This window comes from Bos javanicus, chromosome 19 (genome assembly GCF_032452875.1).
Source record: "Bos javanicus breed banteng chromosome 19, ARS-OSU_banteng_1.0, whole genome shotgun sequence".
NCBI classification, from domain to species: domain Eukaryota; kingdom Metazoa; phylum Chordata; class Mammalia; order Artiodactyla; family Bovidae; genus Bos; species Bos javanicus.
In genome coordinates, this window is record NC_083886.1 from 44013743 (window position 1) to 44040082 (window position 26340).

Genomic DNA, 26340 nt, shown 5'->3' on the forward strand with positions numbered 1-26340 from the left:
GGTCTGGCTGTACATGGTTGAATGACATGAAATGCTGTTGCCTGTGCACGCACAGCCTACCCAGCATGGAGAATTCATCCTCAGAGCCAGGAAAAGCCGAAACCTACCCCCACCCCCATGGCATTCCTCAGAGGAGCTGTCTGGAGCTGGACCCTCATCATGGGGGTGTTGGGACATGGGGCTGAGACCTGCAACTGACTTCAGTTTGAAGCACCCCCTCCTGGATCCCGTGCTCTCTGAGGGGGCATGGCCGAGGCACTGACCGGACTCCTCCAGGGGTCAGGAGGCTCTGGGGACCTTGGCGCAGCCCCTGGAATGTGGGATCAGGGTGAAGGGCTGCCTTTTCTTGTGCTCACACAGAAAATCCAGTTCCCCAGGGCTGAGGGGCCTCTGGGGACCTCTTAGGACCACAGCAGACAGTCCCCTTCCCACCTCCTTTTCACTGATTTCCTGCTTTGTCTTGGAGGGAGAATACCCTGGCGGAAGGCTGAATGAGAGGCAGGAAGGTGGAGAGTGTCTTGGTGCCCACTGCCCACAGCCTGCCTCAGCTCCGCGCGGCTCACTGCTGCAGGGATCCAGGCCACCAGGGTCACACAGCATTGAGTGGAAACTATTCCTCAGGGCAGCTCTCCTTGGCTTTTTTATCCTCTGAATCATGCATTTTTCTGCCCATATTTGGTGGTGATTTGGTCGCTGGGCAGCCATCCAGGGCGAGCTTGCAGCCGGGCCCTGCTTCCAGGCGTGGACGCCTTCCTGCCCCCTCAGAGCTCGAAGGGCCCAGGGAGACCATCAGGGCTGGATGCTGAGCTGCCGGGGAAGGGAGCTAAAGCTGTTTTTCCTTTCAGTCCCCAAGAGAAGAATTCTTTCTCAGATGTTTTTGTAGTTGGAGAATATTTTTGCCATTGCTTTGAGAAGACTTCCTCTCCTAACTTCCCCCTTTCCTGGGAATTTCCTCCCCTAAATCGAAAGCCTCCACTGTTCACTCACAACCCTTGCTTCTCCTTCCTCCCCTGAGAAGAGATAAAAACAAGCGAACAGTGGTCCCTGCCAGGGTTCCTCACACAAGCTCACACCACTCCATGTGGGACACTTCCGTTGGAGATCCACACCAGGCCCTGCCAGGAGCGGGTGTTGGGGGACTCTTCCCCATCACTGTTAGAGGCTCAGGCCAACTGAAGGTTTTCTGCACCCAGCTTTCTGCAGAGTTTGGCATATACACATTTTCTGCTGAGCAGGACAGAGCAGGAACAGACCAAATCAACACATTGGTGCAGTGCGCCCTTGCTGAGGGCAGGCCCTGGGCATCACGGGCTGGAAGCAGGTTGAAGTCTGGGCTTCATGGGCAGCGGGGGCTTGAGGAACTTGAGGTTGGGACATCTTTCTGTAGAGTCCCAAAGTTTTTGTGGAATGACACTCTCTTCTTCCCATTCTCCAGGGTGGAGTTCCAGAACAAGTTCTACAGCGGGACTGGCTTCAAGTTCCTGCCTTTCTCCTTTGAGCACATCCGGGAAGGGAAGTTTGATGACTGAGCGCCCAAGGGGCTGTGTGCCCGGCTGCCCTCTGCTCCCCGCCACGGTGGTTAGCTGTGCTCCGCTTGCCTGCTGGTTGTGATCCCTGGGTGTCAGGGCACCTGTGTCATCCCCATCCCCTACCCCCAGCCACCTGTGAGGCATTTAGCTCGATCCAGGTCCCCCAGCTCCCCCTGGTCCCCCGCCACCCGCAGCTTGGTATGTGGTAGTGTAGTGGTATTCTAGAGAAGCTACGCCCTGACGGTCACTCACACCCACTCACCCTGGGCACCCAGCCTGCCCTCCCAGCCTCTGTCTCATTCTTTCTTTGCCCCCTGGTGGTGAACACATTTGTGCATTTACACGAGAGCCAAGAGCACTTAGAGGGGGGGCCTCCACCGTCCACACCCAGACTTTGAGCCCCTGCTCCTGCCATTCTCTTTCCTGGCTGGGGGTGGGGTCCTCTTTAACACTCCCCACTCTTAGATTAGCAGCAAGGGGTCTAGGGAGATGGTGTTTTTGTCCTCCACCCATTCGCTCTGATCTTCAGTGCTTGTCCATCAGGAATTCAGCTCAACCCAGCTGCGCCAGCAAGCGTGGCTTCTCCCTGGCAGCCCAGAGTGTCCGTAGATATCCCACACCACCTTCCTAAGCGCACCCTGAACTCACACCTTCCCCTCCTCCCTCCCAGATTCCCCTTTTAGCACCCAGCATAACCTGCACAGCTGGGAGAACCCAAGACAGAGGTCCTGACTGGCTCCCTTGGTTGGCTGAGTCTCAGGCCGTGCTTGGGCCCTGCCACAAGCACCCCTCTGCACAGAGGTTCCAGACTGATGCCCTTTCCTGGTGCAGATGGGAGACCTTGCCCACCCCCAATTATGAGTCTCAGAATTGTAGTCATCAAGGCGTTTCTGCCTGCTCTGCCCACCAGTGCCCCTCCCTACCTCCCTGACAACCCCACGTCCAGTGAGTGAGTCCTAGGCGGGAAGGTCGATGGCATTTACCATTTATTTGCTGGTTGGAGGCAGCTGGCAGGGCTGCCAGTGCATGTGGCTGAGAGCAGCATGGCCCTGAGCACTACCTCTCCTACTTCCCCCTCACCTTATCTCAAGTCTCCCCCACAGCAGGAGACAGATCTTGGGGCCTTTTAATCATGTGTTGGCATGGCAGCCCTGGGCGCTTTAGCTAAATTGATTCGCAGACCTTCAGTGATGGAGAGGACCCCCTAAATTGGTCAGCCCCACACACATACACTTGTCTAAGGGAGCTGCTTGGAGCTGCTCAGTGACTCCCCAGGCTGTCTGCTCCACCCCAGCTTCACCCTGCGCCAGCCAGTGTGACCTGACCCAGCCCGTGTGCAGAGCCCCTCCTGTCTGGCCCCTGTGGTTCACATGATGACCTTTGCTCTGTGGACAGAGGGGTTAGAAGCAGAGTTCTGTATCAGGAATCCTGCCAAGGTCCCTCTGTTCAGACATGCCTGTGCTGAATAAAGTGTGTTTGACTCGATCAGGGAGGCTGCCCGTCTGTGTGCCCATGGCTCCCGTGTCACTCAACCCTCTTGAGTCCACTAGTATCTTACCCCCTCCACTTCCCTTGGCCAGCATTGCTGCTTTTTCTGTGATCCAAGGCCACAGCTGCGGTGGCCCTGGCCAGGCAGTTTGTGAAATTCTCACCTTATCTCAAGTTTCCCAGGGGCCTTCCCACTCCCCCATCCCACCCTCCCTGAGCCAAGGCAGCTTTGCAGACACCACCCATGTAGGGGAGGGGCTTGGGGTCCCATCACCACCCCCTTTTCTGCACCACACACCCAAACAGCCCGGGGAGGAGGGGGAGCAGGGGCCTGGGTGTCTGCCCACCCTCCTCTCCGGAGCTCTGCTACGAGCATGCTCTCCAGGGCTCAACTGCCTGGCTATTTTTAGCCCTGATTGCCTTTGGCCTTGGTGTAGGTGGAACTCTGCTGGGGGGTTGGTTCCTCAGGGCAGCTGGAGAATTCGAGGTGCTGAGGCAGGCAGCCCAAGGGCCAACAGGCTGTCCCGGCTGGCGGGGTGGGCAGGGCGGGCGCCTTCTCCCTCCTCACAGCCATGTAAGGCGACCACATTCTTTCTCAGCCCGCCCTCTCCATTCCTGCCTTCTCAAACCTCTAGGGGATGGGCTGCCCAGGAATGTGAGCACCAGGTTGACAACTGCTGCTGCTCCAGGAGGGGCAGGAACACCCTGTTCATGCCATGCTCCTCAAACCATCTCGTCTCTGACAAGCCACCTGCCCTGGAACAGGCCTGGGCTCAACACCCAGCATCTGCTCCTCAGAAAGTTGAGAGGGACCATTCAGGTAAATGAGCTCTTTTAACCTCCACTCTGCTACTGACTCAAAGAGGGAGGCCTAGTGAGAATAGATACTTGGAGTTAATGGAATAGAGCTGAGAGTTCAGAAACAGCCTAACAGGTATAGTCAGCTGGTTTTCCACACAGGGCCCAAGATAATTCAATGGATAAACAACAGTCCTTTCAACAGACGGTGTTGGTACAGCTGGGTGAAAGTGAAAGTCGCTCAGTAGTGTCCAACTCTTTGCGACCCCATGGACTATACAGTCCATGGAATTCTCCAGGCCAGAATACTATCCACACATGACAAATTGGGACTGTGACTCACCATATACAAAAATTAACTCAAAATGGATCATCGACCTAAATGTAAGTGAAATTTTAGAGGAGATCATAGGAGTACCTCTTCCTGACCCTGGGTTAGGCAGTGGTTTTTAGAAATGGCATTAGAAGCACAAATGATAAAAAGATAAAAGATAAGTTGGGTTTTAGCAAAAATTAAAAAACGTTAGTGCTTTGAAGGACAGGGTCAAGGCACCCCTCGTGGTGGGAGAAAATATTTGCAAAGCATATCTCTAATAAAGGACTTATATCTAGAATATATGTAGGACTTTCACAACTCAGTGATAGAGACAAAGACTCAATCTTTAAAAAAGGGCAAAGAATTTGAGTACACATTTCTCCAAAGAAAATATGAGGCAAATAAGTCCATGAAGAGATACTTGACATCGTAAGTCATTAGGAAAATGCAAATCAAAATCTCGAGGAGACATCACACCACCTAAAAAGGTTATAATTTTTAAAAGACAATTACAAGTGTTGACAAGGTTGTGGAGAAACTGAAAGCCCCATCCCCTGCTGGTGGAAACATAAAATGGTGCAGCTGCTTTGGAAAGCAGCCTGGCAGTTTCTCAAAATGTTAAAATGTAGGGTTAAGTTAGGACCCAGAAATTTGAGTTCTAGGTAGCTACTCAAGGCAAATGAAAAAATGTCTACACAGGCTTGTGTGCAAGCACTCACAGTGGCTTTATCCATAATAGCCCCAGATGGAAACGACCCAAATGTGTATTAGCTGATGAGTAGATAAACAAAAGGCAGTGTATCTATCCAGTGGATATTCTACAATAAAAAGGAACAACATTGATACATGCTACACGAATGGACCTCAGAGTCAGACATAAGGCCTCATAATGTATGACTCCTTTTATGTGAAATGGCTAGAAAGGGCAAATCTACAGAGATGATGTAGATCTGTGGTTGCCCAGTACCCGTTGCTGGGTGGCATTGCAGGCAGGGTTTCTTTGGGGGGATGGTGATATTCAGATTAGATTATGGTGACGGTTGCACAACTGTGGGTATACTAAAAAAAAATTGAGTTTAAACTGATAAACTTCCTGATAAGATCAATAAAGTGGGGCTAGGAAGGGGGAACTAGGACTTCCCCAGGAAGAAATGCCTCCCAAAAGATCTGGGTCAGTGGGTCATTAGCTAAGGATTTAGGATCTAGTGGCCTTGAGCTGACCCCAGCCCAGCCAGCTAAAGATGGGACCAAATAGAACTGAGCCCTGAGAGAGGGAATCCCCAGGAGCCCTGGGGTGGGGTGGGGAACGGTGGCTGTTGCTCTTTCTGTTGCTCTTTCTGTTGCTCTTTCTGTTGCTCTTTCTGTTGCTCTGTTGTCTCTCTTGGTCCCTTGGTTTATGGGGTCTGAGTCCTAACAATTGGACCCCAGGGAATTCCCATTGCTCCTGTTTTTAAGTCTAGACCTTTACCCTGATTCCCCTTTTTGTGGAATCCCTGGACCCCAGACATCTGCTGAGTGAGTCTGTGCCCCCATCAGTGAATGTCCTCTTGAGGTCCTAGAACAGTGTGGAGAGGGTGGCTTTGGGCTCAGTGTTATAAAGATAGGGGACAGTTCCATCACCATCTTCAGGACCCGTCTCTTCTTCCTGTCCCTCAGTGAAGACCAGGGCAGGATGGCACCTCTTTCTGCCCAGGAGCGTGGTGTGGAAAGAGCATTGGAGCTCCCCTCTCCAGCCTTCCAAAGGCAAGGCCTAGGCATGGGCTGCTCCCTGGTGGCCAGACAGGGAAGGACTCATTCCTCTTTATAGGTAAGGCAGGTGGGATCCTAGGGGGGTTGTCACAGGTAGGGAACTGAATTGGCAGGGCAGAGGGCCAAGAGATCTGAAGGGTGCATAGGCAGAGGGCAGGCTGGCAGGAACGAAAGAGGTAAGATAGGAGTGGAGAGCGTGGACAATTTGTTTCACACACAGTAAATGAAAAAGCAATGAAATGTGTCATATGGTAAAGGGATCAAACCGTACAGTTCAGTCGCTCAGTCGTGTCCAACTCTTTGTGACCACATGAATTGCAGCACGCCAGGCCTCCCTGTCCATCACCAACTCCTAGAGTTCACTCAAACTCATGTCCATCAAGTCGGTGATGCCATCCAACCATCTCATCTTCTGTTGTCCCCTTCTTCTCCCACCTTCAATCTTTCCCAGCATCAGGGTCTTTTCCAATGAGTCGGTTCTTCACAGCAGGTGGCCAAAGTATTGGAGCTTCAGCATCAGCCCTTCCAATGAATATTCATGACTGATTTCCTTTAGGATGGACTGCTTGGATCTCCTTGCAGTTGAAGGGACTCTCAAGAGTCTTCTCCACCACCACAGTTCAAAAGCATCAATTCTTCAGCACTCAGCTTTCTTTATAGTCTAACTCTCATATCCATACATGACTCCTGGAAAAACCATAGCTTTGAATAGATGGACCTTTGTTGGCAAAGTAATGTCTATGCTTTTTAATATGCTGCCTAGGTTGGTCATAACCTTTCTTCCAAGGAGCAAGCATCTTTTAATTTCATGGCTGCAATCACTACCTGAAGTGATTTTGGAGCCCCCAAAAATAAAGTCTGTCACTGTTTCCATTGTTTCCCCAATAGCATAAGCCCTCCTGGAGGAGGTCGCCATTAACCCCACCATATAGAGCCGCCAGAACTTAAACAGGACGGGAAAACAGACTCTTGGAGGGCACAAACAGAACCTTGTGCACCAGGACCCAGGAGAAAGGAGACTGCAGGCTTCTCATTGCGGTGGCTTCTCAAACCGTACAAAAGGGCCTAATGTAAAAGTAAGTCTTCCAGGCTTCCCTGGTGGTCCAGTGGTTATGAATCCACCTGTTAATGCAGGGCACATGGCTTCCACATGCCTCGGGGCAACTAAGCCTTTGCACCACGGGCACTGAGCCCGCACTCCAGAGCTCATGCTCTGCCACAAGAGAAGCCATTGCAATGAGAAGCCTGCACACCACAACTAGAAAACAGTCCCTGCTTGCCACAACTACAGAAAGCCCCACGCACCACGAAGGCCCAGCACAGCCAAAAATAAAGTTGTCCACCCCATTACCCTAGGCAAGGTTAGCACTTTTTACACAGCATTAAAAAAAAAAAGACGGATGCACTATATCCAGTGATTTGACCTATTTAAAATACATATATATATACTTTGCAGAACATTCCAAATCAGCACCAATACATCTTCCTCACTTTTTAAAAAAGCAAATGCTTGATATTTCATCCTATCAATGCACCCTAATTTCTTCAGCCAGCCCTCTACTGTCCTCAAAGAGTTCCCAGCTTGGTGGGGAAGAAAGACAGTGTGACGCACTGGACTAATCGGTGAGGCCCCCACCACACATCCCATGAGCTCAGGCTGCGAATGTGCTACCAACCCCCAGGATGGGGTCCCCAACCTGCTGTCCCTGCCAGCAACCATCTGCCATTCTGCATGAAGGCCCCATAGAGAGGTAACCTGAGCCTGACGGTGCACCTGCAGCTCAGTTCCCCCAAGCAGTGCATTCCCTGAGACCCAGATTACTGGCAAAACAGGTCCTTGGAGGAGGAGAGTCTGCTGAATCTCACCTGGAGCAAGAGGTGTTTGGAGCGGGTGTTGGAGTGGAGAAGGGCCTGGGGGGCTACAAGCTATAGCTCCACAAGGACCCATCTCTCTGGGCAGGTCGAGGAGCTCCTTTCCAGAAAAAGCTGAAAAGCCTCTGATTGATACTAGGAACTGAGTGGAATGGAACAGGGCCGCACCTCCTGCACTTGCTGCCCACTGAGCCAGGAACAAGGCCGTGGGCACCATAGCTTGAGTCCGAACCTGCGGGCAGGGGGCAGGGTAAGCTCAGTGGCTTCCCACATTCCCTCTGGATGTCCTGAGTTGGCAACCCTCCTCTGACCCCTTTCCTGTCTCTAAGCAGCTGCACTCAGGCCTGACAATCTGGTAAAAGCTGCACCTGCCTCCAAAAGGGCTCAGAATCCTTTTAGAAAGTGCAGTCTTTCCAAAGGGCCCACCACTCCTGGCCACCACACAGCCCTACTCAACCCCTCGCTGCCAGTAAGCAGCATGAAATGTTGCATCTCTCAGGGGATGGTGGCAAGAACACTCATCTGAGACTTAAGACTTTCTGGTTCTAGTCCTAGTCCTGCTGTCCTACTTGTCATTGATCTTCTCAAAGTTACTTCCTTTCTCTGGCCCTCAGTTTCCCAGTATGTAAAATGAAGATAATCCCCGTCCTGGAGAAGGAAACCCTCTGACACTGTTGGTGGGAATGTAAATTGGTGCAGCCACTGTGGAGAACTGTATGGAAGTTCCTTAAAAAACTAAAAGTTGACCTACCATGTGACCCTGCCATCCCACTCCTGGGCATATGTCCAGAGAAAACATGGTCCAAAAAGATACATGCACCCCAGTGATCATTGCAGCACTGTTTGCAACAGCCAAGACACGGAAGCAGCCTAATGTCCATTGACAGGAATGGATAAAGATGATGTTGTACATATACACAGTGGAATAATAGTCATTAAAAAGAAGGAAATAATGCCACTTGTAACAACATGCATGGACCTAGAGATTGTCATACTGAGTGAAGTGAGTCAGAGAAGGAGAAATATCATATGACATCCCTTATATGCAGAATCTAAAAAAAATTATACAAATGAACTTATTTACAAAACAGAAAGAGTCACAGAGAACAAAATTATGGTTGCCAGGGAGGAAGGATGGGGGGACAGATTAGTTAGGGAGTTTGGGATGGACATGTACACACTGCCATATTTAAAATGAATAACCAATAAGGACCTACTGTATAGCACAGGGAACTCTGCTCAATGTTACGTGGCAGGCTGGAAGGGAGGGGAGTTTGGGGGAAAATGGATACATGTATATGTATGACTGAGTCCCTTGCTGTGTGCCTAAAACTATCACAGCATTGTTAACTGGCCATACTCCAGTATAAAATGAGAAGTTAAAAAAAAAAAAAAAGATAACGCCCGTCCTGTTCAGCAGCTGCTACCACTTAGGGATCACATGAGAGCCCTTGACACATCCACTAGACCCTGCTCCTTGGTCAGCCCAGGCTCACATGACACATCTGTCCTCCGACTTCCTGACCTTTTAGTTCCTCAAACCTGCTCAGCTCTTTCCTTACCCTTCCTGGGTATTCATATGTGTATTTTTTTCTTCGAGGAATGGTCTTCCCCTTTGTCTTCTCCTAGTCAATCCCAATTTAATGCAGATTAAATGTCACATCCCTTTGGAAGCCTTTGGCTGGGTACCCCGCACAGCATCACAACTACACTGGACCATTGAACAACACCCATGTGAACTGCACAGGTCCACTTACACAGGAATGTTTTCCCATAAATACGAGTTACTGTACTATATGATCTGCGGGTGTAGTACCCTGGATACAGGAGGGCTGACTGTAAAGTTATATCTCAACTGCCAGTGGGGTCAGCACTCCTAACGCGCACAGTTCAAGGGTCAACTGTATAATATTAATCTTTGTTTATATAAGTACTTGGTTTGTAGGTCTCAGGAGAGGGGTGGTAGTGCCTGGTACAAAATCAATGTCAAATATTTATCAAATGGTAGGATGGATGGAAGGAAAGTGATTTGTACGTGAAAGCACATTATACCCAAGGGCGCTTGTGAAAGGCTGCGAGTCACATCCCATCCTGGACTTTTGAAATCACTAGAGTCACGCGCTCTTGGACCGAGTGTGGTCGGAAAACACCCACAAGAAGCTGGTGCGGGGCCCCGAAGCTGGGTTTCCCGGTCGCCGGCGGGTTTTACCTTCAGTTCCACGTGACCTGAGGCCCGCAGCTGATTGGGCGCGGCCGGGCCGGCCCTGGTCCCTGGTCCCCGGTCCCCATTGGTTCCCCACGGGGCCACAGCCGGGCTGAGGACCGCTGGACCATGGAGGCCATGGGGGTGGCCGCGGCTCTGGGGCTCCTGCTCCTCACGGCGGGAGGTTCGACCGGGGACGAGGCCCGAGAGGCGGCCGCCGTGCGGGAGCTGCTAGTCCGGCTTCTGGGGCCCGGGCCAGCGGCCGCCTTCTCCGTGTCGGTGGAGCGCTCCCTGGCGACCGAGTCCGGCCTGGACACCTACCGCTTGAGCGGCGGCGGTGCCGGGACACGGGTGCAGGTGCTCGGCTCCACGGGCGTGGCCGCCGCCGCGGGGCTCCACCGATACCTGCGCGACTTCTGCGGCTGCCACGTGGCCTGGTCGGGCTCTCAGCTGCGCTTACCGCAGCCCCTGCCCGCTGTGCCGGAGGAGCTGACCGAGGCCACACCCAACAGGTACCGCGACCGGACCCCGCCGGTCGGCTCCCCTACAGCTCCCGCTGCCCCCGTTCCCGCCCCCTCCCCCCGCCAGGGGCTCCCCCTCGGGCCGAAGGCCCCGCCCCGCCCCAGTGCCCGGCTGCTAGCAAGCACTGGCTTCAGACTCCAGCTCTGATTCTAAAAGCTGAGTATCCTTGAGTAAATCACTTGGCCTCTCTGAGCCTCAGCGGGAAACAACGGAAAAGTGGAAACAATGACCTCTACCATGCAGTGGTGCCTTTCTTATTGTGATGATTTGCACGGTGCGGGGTGTAGAATTTGTGGTGCACGATCGGTGAGCAGTAAATGCTGTTCCGTTCCTACCCCACCCTCTCTTCGAAGATGCTCCCTGAGGAGTGACACCCAGCCTGGCACAGGCCTCTGCTCGAGCGCTTGCCCCACTGTCCTGAGATGATGGGTTCACACAGCTGTCTCCCCATTAGACTTTGGGGAAAGGGATCCCCCTTACAGGGCAGGGGCACACTGTACCCAGAGTAGGAATGAAAATGGAATGTGCCCTCTCAGATATCTGGGAGGCTAGAGAGCTGAGTGCTGGGGATAGGTGGGTGGACACTTCGGAAGCTCAAGCCTCAGAGTGTCTGCTGCATCTGGGTTGGATCCCGGAGTGAAGCAGTAGTCTAAAGGCCACACCCGGAGTCACTCCTCTCTGGGCTCCATCTGGGGTGGCAGGGCAAGCTGCTCCCCCAGGTCTTCCCCCGATTGTGTACCCTTAGGGCTGAGAGACCTCCTCTTTGCCCCTAGGGCCGTGCCCCAGCTCCTGCCCCTGCCTGCAGGTACCGCTATTACCAGAATGTGTGCACACAAAGCTACTCCTTCCTGTGGTGGGACTGGGCCCGCTGGGAGCAGGAGATCGACTGGATGGCGCTGAATGGAATCAACCTGGCGCTGGCCTGGAGCGGCCAGGAGGCCATCTGGCAGCGGGTGGGTGCCAACCACACCCCAGGTGTCCTGCCTGCCCCACATCAGCTCAGTATCTGGCACAGAGACTAGGGCTCCAGAAGTGTTGGTAGCAGGAGTGATGGCTCCAGCCTCCCAGCTTCCATGGTTGAGACACACTCGTGGGAGGACTTCCCCAGGGCTGGACCCCAGCACCCCCAGTAAACATTAAGAAGCCAGGTTTCCCTGTCTCCCCACCCCACCTGGGTCAGTCAGCTGCTTCTCTGGATTCTGTTTCATTAGCAGCTATTGCTCTGCCTTGTCCTCTTCCTCTCCATCCTTCTTCATGGCGCCAGTTCAGGCTCTCAGTCTCCTCTCCTTGGTCGCCTGCCCACCACAGCCTCTGAAGAGCATCAACCAAAAAATAATGCAAGAGGCTGCATATAAGAAGAGTTTATTTGGGAGACTTTACTAATTGCCATTTGGGAAACACAGGCTCAGATACCTGAAAGAGTGCTCTGAGAAAGAGAAGTAGGGGCTTATTTTTTGGAAGCCATGAGACTGTTAGAAGTTCCCTGATGGGAATTGTGACTGGCAGACATTGATTGCAAGTTATTTTAGGGTAAAGGCCTGATAAGTATCTTGAGTTTCTAGGAGGCCTTTTGGATGACTTGATCAGATTAAAAAGTCAGATTCCATTCTGGCTGAGACATGCATAAATTACACTTCTTTAGTGACCTCCTGGTCATTAGCACTTAGAGAGCTCTCTTAAGAAATATTTTCCTTTCAAAACAAGACTCCTGGCTCTCAGAGTTGTACCAGAGTGTCATTTCTGAAATGTGAATCTAGGGGAGACCTTCAACTTTGAACACACCCAGGAGTTCCCTGTTACCATCAGGCTCTGCCCAGCCTGGGAGCTTCCATGGCTGAGCCCTGAGAGCTCTGGCTGCACCTGGGGCTGCTTAAGCTCCTTGCAGAGCTGCCCTCACCCATCATGCTAGGCTGCTTGCTCCATGAAGCCTTCTAAGCCCCTTCCCCATTTGAGGGAGAACCCCTCTGTGCCTCACCCCACCTATGCACCAAGAGTGACATTCGCAAACTCACCTGCTAACTGATCTATTTCTTCTGGACTGTGGGCTCCTTGCAGGCAGGGATCAGAGCTTGTCTTAGGAACTCTAGGGCACAGAGAAGAGAGGGATGTGTGTTTGTCGAGTGAATGAATCAGTGAATAGAGATGAGTGATTTATATGTGTGGGGCTTGCCTTCCTCCTCAGGTGTATCTGGCCTTGGGTCTGACCCAGACAGAGATTGATGAATACTTCACTGGTCCTGCCTTCCTGGCCTGGGGGCGCATGGGCAACTTGCACACCTGGAGTGGCCCCCTGCCCCCATCCTGGCACCTCAAGCAGCTTTACCTGCAGGTAAAAGGATGGAGAATGGAAGGGGCAGAACTGATGCTGGATAGTCACAGGTCTGGGGTGGGAGTAGGGGGACTCTGTGTGCCTTGGGAGAGAGGAGACCTCCCCCTGGCGGGGTGGGGTGGGGGGGCGGCGGGCATGCTCACCACCACCCCGTCTGTTCCTCCCAGCATCGAATCCTTGACCGGATGCGCTCGTTTGGTATGATCCCTGTGCTGCCGGCGTTTGCAGGGCATGTCCCCAAGGCTCTCACCAGGTGATGTACCCCACCCCCACCCCCTCCCCATTCAGCTCAGAGAGAGAATATATGTTCCCCTGCGAGACACTATTTGAAGAAAAACTCAAGCTCTGGATGTAGGCCTGGGCTTGATTCCTAGTTCTGTTACTGACTAGCCATGTGACCTTGACTGCTCTGGGCCTCAGTTTCCTCACTTGTAAAATATATGTATGGCTTGGCACAGAGTCTTAGCAAATGGCAGCTCTTAGTGATGGTAGGGGTGCTCCTCTGCTCCTCTGTGCTATACACATCCTCAACTGTGGCTGGTCAATTTCTTCAAGGCCCAACTGAGACCTCCTCTCCTTCAGGAAGCCTTGCCAGGGGCCCCCAGCATCAGTTATCACCTTCCTTGGGCCTATAAGTGCCTGGTTCCCACTGCCCTCAGCGCTCAGCACATGCTGCTGGCCCCACTGGCCACTCCTTGGCCTTCTCAGCTCGGCGGCAAGAAACTCATTCGTACATTTAGCCAACATTTGTCAGACTGTCTGGGGCTGCCAGAGCAGACCCTGGGCTGGGGGCTGGGGATGCAGCCACGAAGGTGCACAGAGACCCTGCTCCTGGTGGGAGACACGTTGCCAGGGGGATACAACCCAGTGATAAGGAATGGATGTGGCCCAATTCTCCATCAAGGTCACTTCTGCTTGGGGAAGAGAGGAGCAGCAATGGCTCAGCGCAGAGGTGGTATCATTTATTTAAGCCATAGGGAAGGGCTTCTTGTTGTTCTGTCGCTCAGTCCTGTCCGACCCTTTGCCACCCTGTGGACTGCAGAAGGCCAGACTTCCCTTCCCTGGCGTTCACTATCTCCTGGAGTTTGCTTAAACTCATGTCCATTGGTTGGTGATGCCATCCAACCATCTCATCCTCTGTGGGAGGAGGAGAGACAGCCAAAGCTTTCCAGACGGGACACGAAAAGGATGTCAAGGAGTAACCAGATGCATCAGCAGGGAGGGGGGAAGCGAGAGCTCCAGGCCCAGGGCACAGCATGGGCAAACGCCCAGAGGCATGAGGGCTCCCAGAACGGCAGGTGTCAGTGAGGCTAGAGGAAAGGACTGCATCGGCCTCCGACTGTAAATGTCTGAACTGTTACCCCCTCCCCCGCACTAGGGTGTTCCCTCAGGTCAATGTCACCCAGATGGGCAACTGGGGCCATTTCAACTGCTCCTACTCCTGCTCCTTCCTCCTGGCTCCCGAAGATCCTCTCTTCCCCCTCGTGGGGAGCCTCTTCCTGCGGGAGCTGACCAAAGAGTTTGGCACGGACCACATCTACGGGGCTGACACTTTCAACGAGATGCAGCCCCCGTCCTCGGAGCCCTCTTACCTGGCTGCAGCCACCGCTGCTGTCTACCAGGCCATGACCGCAGGTACGGTGCCAGTGGGAGGTGAGAAAGGGAAGTCCCCTGGGCCCTCGAGATGGAGGTGGCAGAGGTCAGGGGGTTGGGAGGAGGGATGGGGAATTGTAACACCTCACTGTGACACACAGCACTGTACCATTTCCCAAGCACTTGTACACAAACATCATCTCATTTAGTCACGCTGTGATTGAGAGGTGAGCCCTGGAGCGGACACCCTGCTCCCTCACCGGCCCTGCCACTTCCTGCCTGCGAGACTTGCAGCAGCTCCCCTCCCTCCCAGTACCTCGGCTGCTTCATCTACAAAAGGGGCTCGCTCATAAATAGACTGATGCCCAGCCCAGAGTAAAGTGTCATTAAGTGCTGACTATTGAAAATATTCTATTTGGTCTCTACCTCCATGCTGAGGGCTTCTCAGGTGGCACTAGTGGTAAAGATCCTGCCTGCCAATGCAGGAGACACAAGAGATAACAGGTTCAATCCCTGGGTTGGGAAGATCCCCTGGAGGAAGGTGTGCATATCCTCTCCAGTATTCTTGCCTGGAGAATTCCATGGACAGAGGAGCCTGGAGGGCTACAGTCCACAGGGTTGCCAAGAGTTGGACATGAATAAGTGGCTTAACACACGCACACATGTGTATGCTGGTAGGCTAGAGGTTAGAGATGTGCCCCCAATCAATAAGGTGCCCTTCCTGGTACACAGATAGGAACACAGCACTCCTCCCAGCCACTAACAAGGGAGGGCAAGAGAAGGGCCAGGTCAGGGATGGCTTGGGGAGGCCTCTGTGTCAGCTGGGAAGGGGCAGATTGGGGTGAATTGGCTCAGGCTTCCTTGAGCAGCGGTGCTCCAAGTGTGGTCTGGGACCAGCAGCGTCACCCCAGGGCCTGTTGGATTGCAGGTTCTCAACCTCCCCCATCTCCTGAATCAGAATGAGGGGGGCTGGGGCCCAGGCCTCTGGGTAATTCTGATGCTCCCTGAAGCTTTGCAGTACTCAACTGGTAGTCCCAGGGGAAGGGTATGTGTGATGAAATGTCCTGATAACGCGGGTGGGGAGATGATTTACAGGGACATGATGGAGTGTGATAGAGTCATTTAACTTCTCTGGACCTCTGTTTCTTCATCTGTAAAGTGGGGTGAATACTCCCTGCCCCCCTCCTCTCATCACCCTCCTGTCCTCTGCCTCCCACAGTGGACCCTGATGCTGTGTGGCTGCTCCAAGGCTGGCTCTTCCAGCACCAGCCTGAGTTCTGGGGGCCCGCCCAGGTGGCGGCTGTGCTGGGTGCCGTGCCCCGTGGCCGCCTCCTCGTTCTGGACCTGTTCGCTGAGAGCCAGCCCGTGTACGTCCGCACAGCCTCCTTCCAGGGCCAGCCCTTCATCTGGTGCATGCTGCATAACTTCGGGGGCAACCATGGCCTGTTCGGGGCCCTGGAGTCTGTGAACCAAGGCCCCACAACTGCCCGCCACTTCCCTAACTCCACCATGGTAGGCACGGGCATGGCCCCCGAGGGCATCGGCCAGAACGAGGTGGTCTACGCCCTCATGGCCGAGCTGGGCTGGCAGAAGGACCCAGTGGCCGATTTGGGGGCCTGGGTGACCAGCTTTGCAGCCCGGCGGTATGGGGTTTCCCATGGGGATGCAGAGGCAGCGTGGCGGCTGCTGCTAAGAAGTGTCTACAACTGCTCGGGCGAGGAGTGCCGGGGACACAATCACAGCCCACTGGTCAGGCGACCATCCCTACAGATGGTCACCACTGTCTGGTACAACCGATCAGATGTGTTTGAAGCCTGGCGGCTGCTGCTGGCAGCCACCTCCACCCTGGCCAGCAGCCCAGCCTTCCGCTATGACCTGGTAGACGTGACCCGCCAGGCAGTCCAGGAGCTGGTCAGCTTGTACTACGAAGAGATGAGGACCGCCTATCTGAAGAAGGAGCTGGTTCCCCTGACGAGGGCAGGAGGCATCCTGGCCTATGAGCTCCTGCCTGCCCTTGACCAGGTGCTGGCCAGTGACTGCCACTTCCTGCTGGGCAGCTGGTTGGAGCAGGCCCGACAGGCAGCAGTCAGTGAGACTGAGGCCCATTTCTATGAGCAGAACAGCCGCTACCAGCTGACCCTGTGGGGGCCAGAGGGCAACATCCTAGACTACGCCAACAAGCAGCTGGCAGGACTGGTGGCTGACTACTACGCCCCCCGCTGGCGGCTCTTCACAGAGACGCTGGTGGAGAGCCTGGTCCAGGGTGTCCCCTTCCAGCAGCACCAGTTTGACAGGAACGCCTTCCAACTCGAACAGACCTTTGTCCTTGGCACAAGGAGATATCCTAGTCAGCCTGAAGGAGACACAGTGGACCTGGTCAAGAAGCTCTTCCTCAAATATTACCCCCGGGCTGTCTCCTTCTGACAATTAACCACTCTCAAGCCACCTTCTCCCCAGACTCCAAACCTGAGCAGGTTTCCAGGGCCTGGGGCTGGGCAGGCGTCACAGGAGCACCGCAGGCCTGAGTGAAGGAACTCACTGACCCATGGGGTCAGGCGCGGACTATCTGGAGGGGCTGAGCTGCCTTCCCCCACATCCCAAATTCGGGATCAAAGTACTGTTTTAATACAACTTAATAAACTGGTAAATCACCTAGATGGGTGTGTCAGAATGTCAGTGCTGGACTTCTTGCGGTCCAGTGGTTAAGACTCCTTGTTTCCACTGTAGGGGGTGCAGGTTCCATCCCTGGTCAGGGAACTAAGATCCCACATGCCATGTGGCACAGCAAAAACAAAAAAAGAATGTCAATGTCATGATGCCGGCGAGGACTCGGGTCTGTAGCCTGGGCGCTGGTGAGGTCAGGTCTCCCTGCCCGCTTGCCTTGGCTTCCTCAGTGTTTTGTTTTATTAGTTTTATTGGTCATACATCCAGAATTGATTATATAAATCTTTCAAAATAATGAAATATTACAAGGATAGAATACAGTTCAGCTTTAATTGACAAATACTTGACACGGAAACCATTTTCACAAATACTTGTTTTTCTTATAAGAATACTTCAGAAAACAAGCCTCTATATCGCTTACAGCAAATTTTATGGAACTTTTTTCCCCTTTAACCGTCATTTCAGATTTCCTATCACAGAACATCTGACAGACCATAAACCAAATTATAATCAGCTGCTGCTGCTTTGTCTAGTCTTTCCTGATCTGAAAGAATTCATGTATTCAGGCTAGAAGAGGTAATTAAAACATTCCTTCCAAATCTAACTTATATCAGGTTATCACTGTGCTTAGTGAAGAATCTTCTCATTTTTCACTTAGGCTAGTCTGGTTAGTGTTCACCCCTGCTGTTTCAAGCAGAAGGGATAAGTCTTTATATTCCTAAGAGTTTCTAAACTGCAAAAACAAAACCCTAGAAGCAACCGTTAAATGCAAATATTTAGAAAGCTAAAACATTTGCTAATGATGAGAAACAGAATACTTTAATTTTTAAAATTTATTTATTTGGCTGCCTTGGGTCTTAGCTGTGACACGGAAGGTCTTCCGTCTTCCTTGCGGCATGTGAGGTCTTTAGTCATAGCATGCAAACTCTTAGTTGTGGCATGTGGATTCTAGTCCCCTGACCAGGGACTGAACCCAGGCCCTCTGCATTGGAAGCAGGAGTCTTAGCCACTGGACCACCAGAGAAGTCCCAAGAACACTTTAAGATTTGAGAACACTCCTAGTTGAAGAAGAAAGTGTAAGGATATGGCGTGCTCACACGTGCTTAGTCAAGTCCGACTCTGCCACCCCATGGACTGTAGCCCCCCTGGCTCCTCTGTCCATGGTATTCTCCAGGCAACAATATTGGAGTGGGTTGCCATTTCCTCTTCCTGTGGATCTTCCCTACCCAAGGATCAAACATGAATCTCCTGCATTGGCAGGCACTGAGCCACCTGGGAATTCCAAAGGATGTGGCAGTAGTTTTATATTGATAAAATATTGAAAAAAATGAAAAAGGTGAATCTTACATCAGTGGCATATCATTTCTAAAGTGCCAGGACATACAGAATCTTAAGAGACTGTGTCTAGCTGAACTATTTGACATTTTTCTGCTGGTGTGACTTTTTCTTTTTTGGCTGTGCTGGGTCTATTGCTGTGTGAACTTTTCTCTAGTTTCAGTCGTGGGGGATATTCTCCAGTTCCAGTGACGGGCTTCTCACTGTAGTCACCTCTCTTGTTGTAGAGCAAGGACTCTAGGGCACATGAGCTCAGTGGTTGTGGCTCCCGGGCTTTGTTGCTCTGAGGCGTGTGTGATCATCCTGGATGAGGGATTGAACCCATGTCTCCTGCGTTGGCAGGAGGATTCTTTACCACAGAGCCATCCAGGAAGCCCTGATAGTGTCACTTTGAAATAGTCTAATAAATACTCCTTTGTCTGGAACAAATAGTCATTTAATTTAGGCCAGGGGAAAATTTACAGAATACAGAACACATTTCCCTGAAGAGACAGGACATCCCCAGGGGAAATATCTGGCATTTATTCCATTCTTTGTTACTGAAAAATGTGTCTGGTTAACAAAAGTTTGTTATACTTTACGCGTAGCTTAAATTAAAATCAAGAGCCTGGCAGCATTCTCCAGTCCAGTTTCTGAGTGCTCATCTCCAAGTACCCAATATTCTTAAAAGAACTCTTTGATCAGACCCTTGCCCAGTTAGAGATTTAACAGTACTTGGGGACTACAATATGTCCCCTTTCTCTGCTTTTTGATTTCTCTTTTCTCACCCTAATGTAACAAGCTGCTACAGGTTTTTACCAAAATACCTGTTTGGTATTGTTTTGAAAGTGGGTTATTCTGCATTACCAAAAGCCTTCCATCACATTAGAATGGGTCACATTAGCTTCTAACTAGCACATGGCCACATCATGTCTGCTGCAGTGATTTTTGCCACTCAGCATAGTTCCTATATCTGTCATGTCCTTGTCTCTCAAAACACCATCTATTAAGCTGATCAGCTCGTCTTCACTCATTGGTTCGTGTTCACTCCCTCCAAGGTTGGATTACATCCCTCACCAGTCAAAGCCAGATCAGGCTGCTTCCTGGCTCACTCAGCCACCAAGCTTCCTCAGCTTTAATACTAACTCCTGATCTTTGAGGCTTCCCGGGTGGCGCAGTGGTAAAGAATCCACCTGCCAATGCAGGGGACACAAGAGACATGGGTTGGATCCCTGGGTCAAGAAGATCCCCTGGAGTAGGAAATGCAACCCACTCCTGGAGAGTTCCATGGACAGAGGAGCCTGGCTAGCTACAGTCCATGGGGTGGCAGAGTCAGACACCACCCAGCAACTGAACACACATACACACACCTGACCTTTGAACCAAGAATACCCTTCCAAAACACTTTCACACCCTCAGCCGCTAACTTTAGCAAAAAGTTGTCCCTGTGGTACAGAGGCTTGCTGGGACAGAGGCTTGCCAAGGCAAGATCTGCCCAGGGCACTCAGCGCCCACATGGGAGCTTCATACCTCCTGTGTGCAAAACTTCACCCTCCCTCTGACTAACAACTTAAAGAAGGGGCTTTCTAAGCCAGGGGCCCTCTTCTCTGCCTTGACCTGGAGAGCAGGCCAGGGACCCACAGGAGGGCTCAGCCTTGAGATTGTGCTGCAGACATAATAAAGGGGTGGGGACCCTGGAGGGCAGGGGCGGAGCGAAGCAGGTGATATCCATCCCCGGAGACCAGAGCCCAGCATATCCGGGATCTCTCCCTGTGCACATCCCAATGGATCGCACTGTGGTACTCATCACCGGCTGTTCCTCCGGCATTGGTCTACACCTGGCCCTGCGACTGGCGTCCGACCCGTCCCAGAGCTTCAAAGGTACCTGATGGAACGGGGTGGAGAGAAAGGAGCAACTCCTTCTCGGCCTAAGGGGGCCTAAGTAAGGCTGAAAGACCGGAATTCAGAGCCTTGTCCTCTCCCTGAACCTCCAGTGTATGCCTCGCTGAGGGACCTGGCGTCACAAGGCCCACTGTTGGAGGCCGCCCAGTCCCGAGGGTGCCTTCCCGGCTCCCTGGAGACGTTGCAGCTGGACGTGAGGGATGCAGATTCCATAGCCGCTGCCCAGGCACGCGTGACCGAGGGCCGCGTGGACGTGCTGGGTGAGCCTCCCCGCAAAACAAGCCCAAGAGCCTTCTTCACTCTGTGTCCAAACCAAAATGTCCCGAAGCCCACGGAGCACGGGGGGACGGGCGGGAAGGAGGGCCGTGCGTGAGGCGGCGGGGTCGGGTCTCTCTCCCCGCAGTGTGTAACGCAGGCCGGGGCCTGGTGGGGCCGCTGGAGGCACACAAGGAGGGCAGCGTGGACGCCGTGCTGGACGTGAACCTAACGGGGACCGTGCGGATGCTGCAGGCCTTCCTGCCGGACATGAAGCGCCGCCGCTCGGGACGCATATTGGTGACCGGGAGCATAGGCGGCTTGATGGGTGAGCGGAACGCGGCCAAGGGCCAGAGGCGCGCGGGGCGGGGGTGGCTCAGCAAGAGCGATGGGGAAGAGGGTGTCCAATAAAAGGGGAGGGGCCTGGTGAGGCTGCCCCGGGACCCTCCGGCGCCCCTCCCCGCGGACCCCCTCCCGGACGCGCCCCAGCAGACTCCTCTCCCTCCCAGCGCTTCCCTTCAACGCCGTTTACTGCGCCAGCAAGTTCGCGCTCGAGGGTTTGTGCGAGAGTCTGGCGATTCTGCTGCAGCCCTTCGGGGTCCAGTGAGTCACCGCCCTGCCCCGGGGACCCCCTGACCCCTGACTTTGGGAACCTCAGCACCCCATCTTGTTGGAACCGCTCTCAGGCATTCTCCCCAGTGCGGCTCCCGTTGCTTGTGCGCCAGGCACAGTACAGGCGCTTGGCGCGCGTCCTCTCGTTCCACCTGTCCACCCTGCTGGTGAGGCGTCGGTATTGGGCAGCTCAGGCCCAGAGAGGCTCGGTGACTGACCCAAGGTCACACCGTTTTAAGTGACCCGGCCAGGTTGGCCTTCTGACGCCAGAGCCTCTCTCACAACCTCCAAGGGATGTGGGGGCGCTTTTCCGGCTGTAAACCCGCTTTCAAATAAATGCTCGCAGCCCGAGCCCCCCTCAGGCCCTCCCTTCTGGGCTTGCATCCGCCCGCGCTCACTCGCCGCTCTCCGGCCCGCAGCGTGAGCCTCATCGAGTGCGGCCCGGTGCACACCCCGTTCCCCGAGAAGGTGGAGGGCGGCCTGGGCGGGATGCTGGACCGCGCGGACGTCGAGACTCGCGACCTCTTCAACCGCTACCGTCGCCACTGCGAGAGGGTCATACGTGAGGCGGGTCAGGACCCGGAGGAGGTGGTCGAGGTAAGGGCCGAGCAGGACTGCGGGAGCGGGGGTGGGTTCTCCAGCCCAGCCCCGGCCAGCGCGCCTCCTCCGGCTGCTGCAGGTCTTCCTCCAGGCGCTACGCGCCCGGCGCCCGGCCCTGCGCTACTTCACCACCGAGCGATTCCTGCCACTGGTGCAGCTGCGCTTCTCTGACCCCAGCGGCTCCAGCTACGTCGCCGCTGCGCACAAGTCAGCGTTCCACGACAAGGCCGCCGAGGGCTCCGACGGCGCCGGGGCGGAGGCAGAAGCCGGTAAACTGGAGGCATCTGAGCTCCGCGCTCCTCTCGCCCCGCAATAAAGGCCTAATCCGCTGCTGTCCCCGCGCTCTCCTTTGCGGCCCCGGGGGGTGGGGTGCGTTTGGGTAACGGAAAGGGGCTTTGACTGGGCTGACCTACGTGACCACGGGCGCGCACAGTGGGTGGATGATCGCGAAAGACGGTGTTAGCCCGAGTGATACCTCCGGAAACCGAGGCCCAGAAAGGGGAGGAGCTAGCCTAAGGTCAGGCCTCAAGTTCCCCGAAGGGCAGGTAGAGCATTCCCTATATTCTTGGCGTAGGGGTGTCTGCAGCCATTGGAGTTAGGTGGACCTGGCGGGGGAGAGTCGGCTTGTAACGTGGCTCCCAAGAGTCACGGAACCTTAGGCAACGTTCTGACCCTCTCTGAGTCTGTTTTCTTACCTGAAAAATGGGTATGATACCTATGTGGGGGCTTCTCAGGTGGCGCAGTGGTAAAGAATCCGCCTGCTAATGCAGGAGACACTGGTTTGGTCCCTGGGTCAGGAAGATCTCCAGAAGGAGGAAATGACAAGCCACTCCAGTACTCTGGCCTGGAGAATTCCATGGACAGAGGAGCCTGGAGGGCTTACAGTCCCTGGAGTCACAAAGAATCAGACACAACTGAGCGCTGTAGGCACACACATATCATGGATTGTGGTAAGAATGAACTGAGATAGTGCCTCAAAGTGCTGGTATTAGAGGTCTTAATAGCAGGCACTAACACTGTTACTACTAGGGGTATTACTATTGTCATTGTGTTACCCTGTAGAAGCCAGATGTGTAAAAAAGAAACAAGGCTAAATGAGCAAAAAGGAAACAGCCCCACTCATCCCCTCCTTGCCCCCTGCCCTAGACAACACTCAACAGGAGGGATCCTGACCCACCCAGAAGCTGACTCACCAGGAGGTCTAGCTGAGGCTGCAGACCTCCTTCCGGAAGCCGGCAAAAGGACCTGGAGTGGCAGGAGCCACTGAAAGGGCCTGCAGGGTTGCAGAGACGATCTGATTTCCTCTGAGGTTGGGGCTGGAGGAGGGGTGGAGACAGAGACTAGATGGGGAGGTTGCAAACAGAGGAAAGTAGTAGGGATGCTCCAGGAGGAGCTTAATAAAGAAGATGCATTAGCGGACTCGTCAGGTACGAACACACAGTACTCTGGGTAATGGCACAGGAGCCTTGCACGATAATGTCCAGAGGCATCCTATTTTGGAGGACAGCTTTCTCATTAGAGACCTCAGGACGGGCTTTGTTGGTTATCATTTAAGGCTTGCTAGGTGCCGTCAGTAAGGGCATGTGTGTGCTGTAACTTTCCCCAGGCCAAAGGAGGGAACAAAGACCGCAGTCTAATGATTTGTGACAGTGAGCACAGAATGCGCTCACATGGCCCTGAAGAGAAGACGGCAGGCTTAGGTACTTGACCTGGTTGTGCATGCCATGCGCATTGACCAAGGATGCAGCACTGTCAGATGTGAGCACGGGGCATGGTGGGAGGTGCTGGGTATGCGGGACCAGACCTTCATCTTCTATCTCTTTTTTTTGGCCACGTGACTTTTGGGATCTTAGTTCCGTGACCAGGGGTCAAACCTGCACCCTCAACAGTGAAAGAGCAGAGTCCTAACCATGGGACCATCAGGGAATTCCCACCTTCTTCCCTTTTTTAATGGTGCATGGTCCACTCCAAGTAGAGTATGTTTCAACAACCAATCCATCACTGGCTGGGAACTCCGATGGATGCCCCCTGACTCCTTTGGCTGTTCCTTTGGGCATTGTGTAGACCACATAGGTCATGCTGTTACTGCATGAACCATGTCACTATATTTCAAGGGCAATTGGGTATTCTTGGCAATACGCCATCCCATCCAGGCTCTTCAGTGATTGCTTTTTCAATGCACCCAATCTGTTGTATCTACTGAAGGGTCAGTTTCTAGAGCTTGTACCTAGGCAGGGGATCAGCTTCCTGATTGCTAGGAGATGTCAGTGCCTTATGAGCCAGAATGTGGAAAACGGTGAGGACCATCTCAGGTTCTTGCATACGAACACAAATGTCTTCACACATCTTGACCTTACCAGGGCTTATCCATCTCTCAGCTTCCCCTTGTCCAAGCTGTAGGGTAAACCCCTTTATTTATTTTTATAATCGCCAGAGTTTATTCACATTTCACCAACTGTACAGGCAAGTGAGTGTGTGTGTGTGCACGCAAGTGCAATTCTTTTTTTTAATTCATTGTTTTAGTTTTGGTTCAGCTGGGCCTTCATTGCTGTGTGCAGACTTTCTCTACTTGTAGCAAGCAGGGGCTTCTCATTACAGTGGCTTCTCTTGTTGCGGAGGGGTTAATCGTTTAGAACAGCACAACTGTTCTGCATTCAGCCCATTGGCTGCTGCAGTTCCTTCCTGTTTCCATCTAGATGATGTCATTGTTGGGCAGAATAGCAACTGCAGTCCAAGTGGGTGGGGTGCCCTGGTTAGACCCATCTGTATACCAGGGACCAGCGGGGACCCCTGCTCCCACCGCACCTCTCTACGAGCTGCAGGGGCCACTCCAGGTATAGAGGCATCTCCACATTCCTCAGGGCCAAGTAGCACTTTGAATGTCTAGAGACAGTGGACTGGTAGACAAGGTACCCTTTTGTTGCAAATGGCCACTTAGGTAACGTGGGGGTTGAATCCTGGCAAAGGTGGGTTGACAGAACACAGTCTCAACCCTGCTCTTGACAGGGAGGGAAGTTCTTACCATGATAGACTATTCTTTTCATGAGAGGCTCTACCTGATGGGGTGTTCTGTGTACACTGCAAGGAGGCTCTATGGGGGTGTATTGGGGTTTGTCCCCTCCCAGAGCTAGGGTGCTCTCGCCTTCTCTTGTCTCTGCCGCCATGTGTTTGGAGTCACAGATGCCTCTAACTCCAATGGTGTCCCTGCCGGGAGAGGCCCAGTGCCTTGATGTGTTTCACTGGTATTCTTGCTGTCTCAAAGGTGGCTTGCTGCCCTGACCCCCAGCCCCACGTGTGCTTTCTGTTTACCAGGTGGGATAAGGGATGGAGGTACCAGGCCGGGTGGGGAATAAAAGTCCCTCCAAATCCCCCACAAAGGCTTGCACCTCTTTCTTGTTCTTAGGAGTTGGAAAGGCTTGTAACTTATCGATCACAGCTTCCAAGACACGAAACTCTATGGGGTTGTCTGGGCCTTGAATTTTCTGAGGGCTTACCACCCATCCTCTCCTCACTGATGTTCCAGCAACATCTGCAGAAGGTCCTGAAGCAGAGGCAAGTCTGCATATGTTAACATTATATCATCAATGTAATGGGCCATTTTACTGATGTGGGGAAGGAGTATAAAGACAAGTCTGGGGCTCCCATCCCACGACATGTGGAGGGGTTGTGCAAGTGACCATTGGGAAGCCTTGAAAGGTCCATTGTCACTCCTCCCACATGAAGGTAAGTTGATGCCAGGTGTAGAGTGAAAAAAGCATTTGCTAAGCCCAGTACTACATGGTAGGTTCCTAAGATGGCAGGGGTGGCATTGTTGGGCACAGCCACGTGCATGGGGGCTTGTTCAACTCTCCTTGGCCCACAGTCAGCTGCCATGAGCCATCTGGCCTTTTTAGCAACTGTACCGGGCTGATGAAAGAATTAAGGGCAGGGTGTACCCTTCCCATGCAGTGCAGTTCTAGAATAGTTTCTTCTGTTTAATTCCTTAAGCTCTGCCCACTTGACAGTTACCGTTCATCCCCTACTGTTCCCAGTTGGTGTTGCTTCATCGCTGGTTCGATTACTTTAACCCTGATTGACTATGCCAAAGCCTTTGACTGTGTGGATCACAATAAACTGTGGAAAATTCTGAAAGATAGGAATACCAGACCACCTGACCTGCCTTTTGAGAAATCTGTATGCAGGTCAGGAAGCAACAGTTAGAACTGGACACGGAACAACAGACTGGATCCAAATAGGAAAAGGAGTACGTCAAGGCTGTACATTGTCACCCTGCTTTTTTAACTTATATGCAGAGTACATCATGAGAAATGCTGGGCTGGAGGAAGCACAAGCTGGAATCAACATTGCTGGGAGAAATATCAATAACCTCAGACATGCAGATGACACCACCCTTTTGGCAGAAAGTGAAGAAGAACTAAAGAGCCTCTTGATGAAAGTGAAAGAAGAGAGTGAAAAAGTTGGCTTAAAGCTCAGAAAACTAAGATCATGGCATCTGGTCCCATCACTTCATGGCAAATAGATGGGGAAACAGTGGACACAGTGGCTGACTTTTCCTGGGCTCCAAAATCACTGCAGATGGTGATTGCAGCCATGA

At 53.0% G+C, this 26340-nt stretch overlaps 4 protein-coding genes across 15 annotated transcripts in view; all 4 read left to right on the forward strand.

Moving 5' to 3' along the window:
• The window catches only part of ATP6V0A1 (ATPase H+ transporting V0 subunit a1), a 55524-nt gene extending 52510 nt beyond the window's left edge, over positions 1-3014 (forward strand). For all 9 annotated transcript variants that reach the window (XM_061391858.1, XM_061391862.1, XM_061391865.1 and 6 more), the window contains one exon: positions 1436-3014. In XM_061391858.1, coding sequence (XP_061247842.1) covers positions 1436-1529 — 94 coding nt within the window. In that variant the 3' untranslated portion in view covers positions 1530-3014. The remainder of the gene's footprint in view (positions 1-1435) is intronic.
• Positions 2982-6749, forward strand: LOC133232466 (uncharacterized). Of its 4 annotated transcripts, XR_009731386.1 has the most exons (3): positions 2982-3837; positions 5788-5938; positions 6332-6749. XR_009731386.1 is itself a non-coding variant. In XM_061391886.1 (2 exons), the coding sequence occupies exons 1-2, from the start codon at positions 2982-2984 to the stop codon at positions 5883-5885; spliced, it is 954 nt and encodes a 317-aa protein (XP_061247870.1). In that variant the 3' UTR covers positions 5886-6749. The 4 variants fall into 4 exon arrangements, 3 of the variants coding, with proteins under 3 accessions (XP_061247870.1, XP_061247871.1, XP_061247869.1); XM_061391886.1 differs by having other exon boundaries at positions 5788-6749; XM_061391887.1 differs by lacking the exon at positions 5788-5938.
• Positions 6750-10024: 3275 nt separating this feature from the next.
• Positions 10025-17054, forward strand: NAGLU (N-acetyl-alpha-glucosaminidase). The gene is made up of 6 exons (XM_061391877.1): positions 10025-10467; positions 11283-11430; positions 12660-12806; positions 12974-13059; positions 14185-14441; positions 15619-17054. The coding sequence occupies exons 1-6, from the start codon at positions 10085-10087 to the stop codon at positions 16821-16823; spliced, it is 2226 nt and encodes a 741-aa protein (XP_061247861.1). The 5' UTR covers positions 10025-10084; the 3' UTR covers positions 16824-17054.
• Positions 17055-18666: 1612 nt separating this feature from the next.
• Positions 18667-22075, forward strand: HSD17B1 (hydroxysteroid 17-beta dehydrogenase 1). The gene is made up of 6 exons (XM_061391888.1): positions 18667-20258; positions 20372-20539; positions 20683-20862; positions 21044-21137; positions 21566-21743; positions 21826-22075. Exons 1-6 carry the CDS (start codon positions 20162-20164, stop codon positions 22060-22062), a joined length of 954 nt encoding a protein of 317 aa, XP_061247872.1. The 5' UTR covers positions 18667-20161; the 3' UTR covers positions 22063-22075.
• Positions 22076-26340: the final 4265 nt, after the last annotated feature.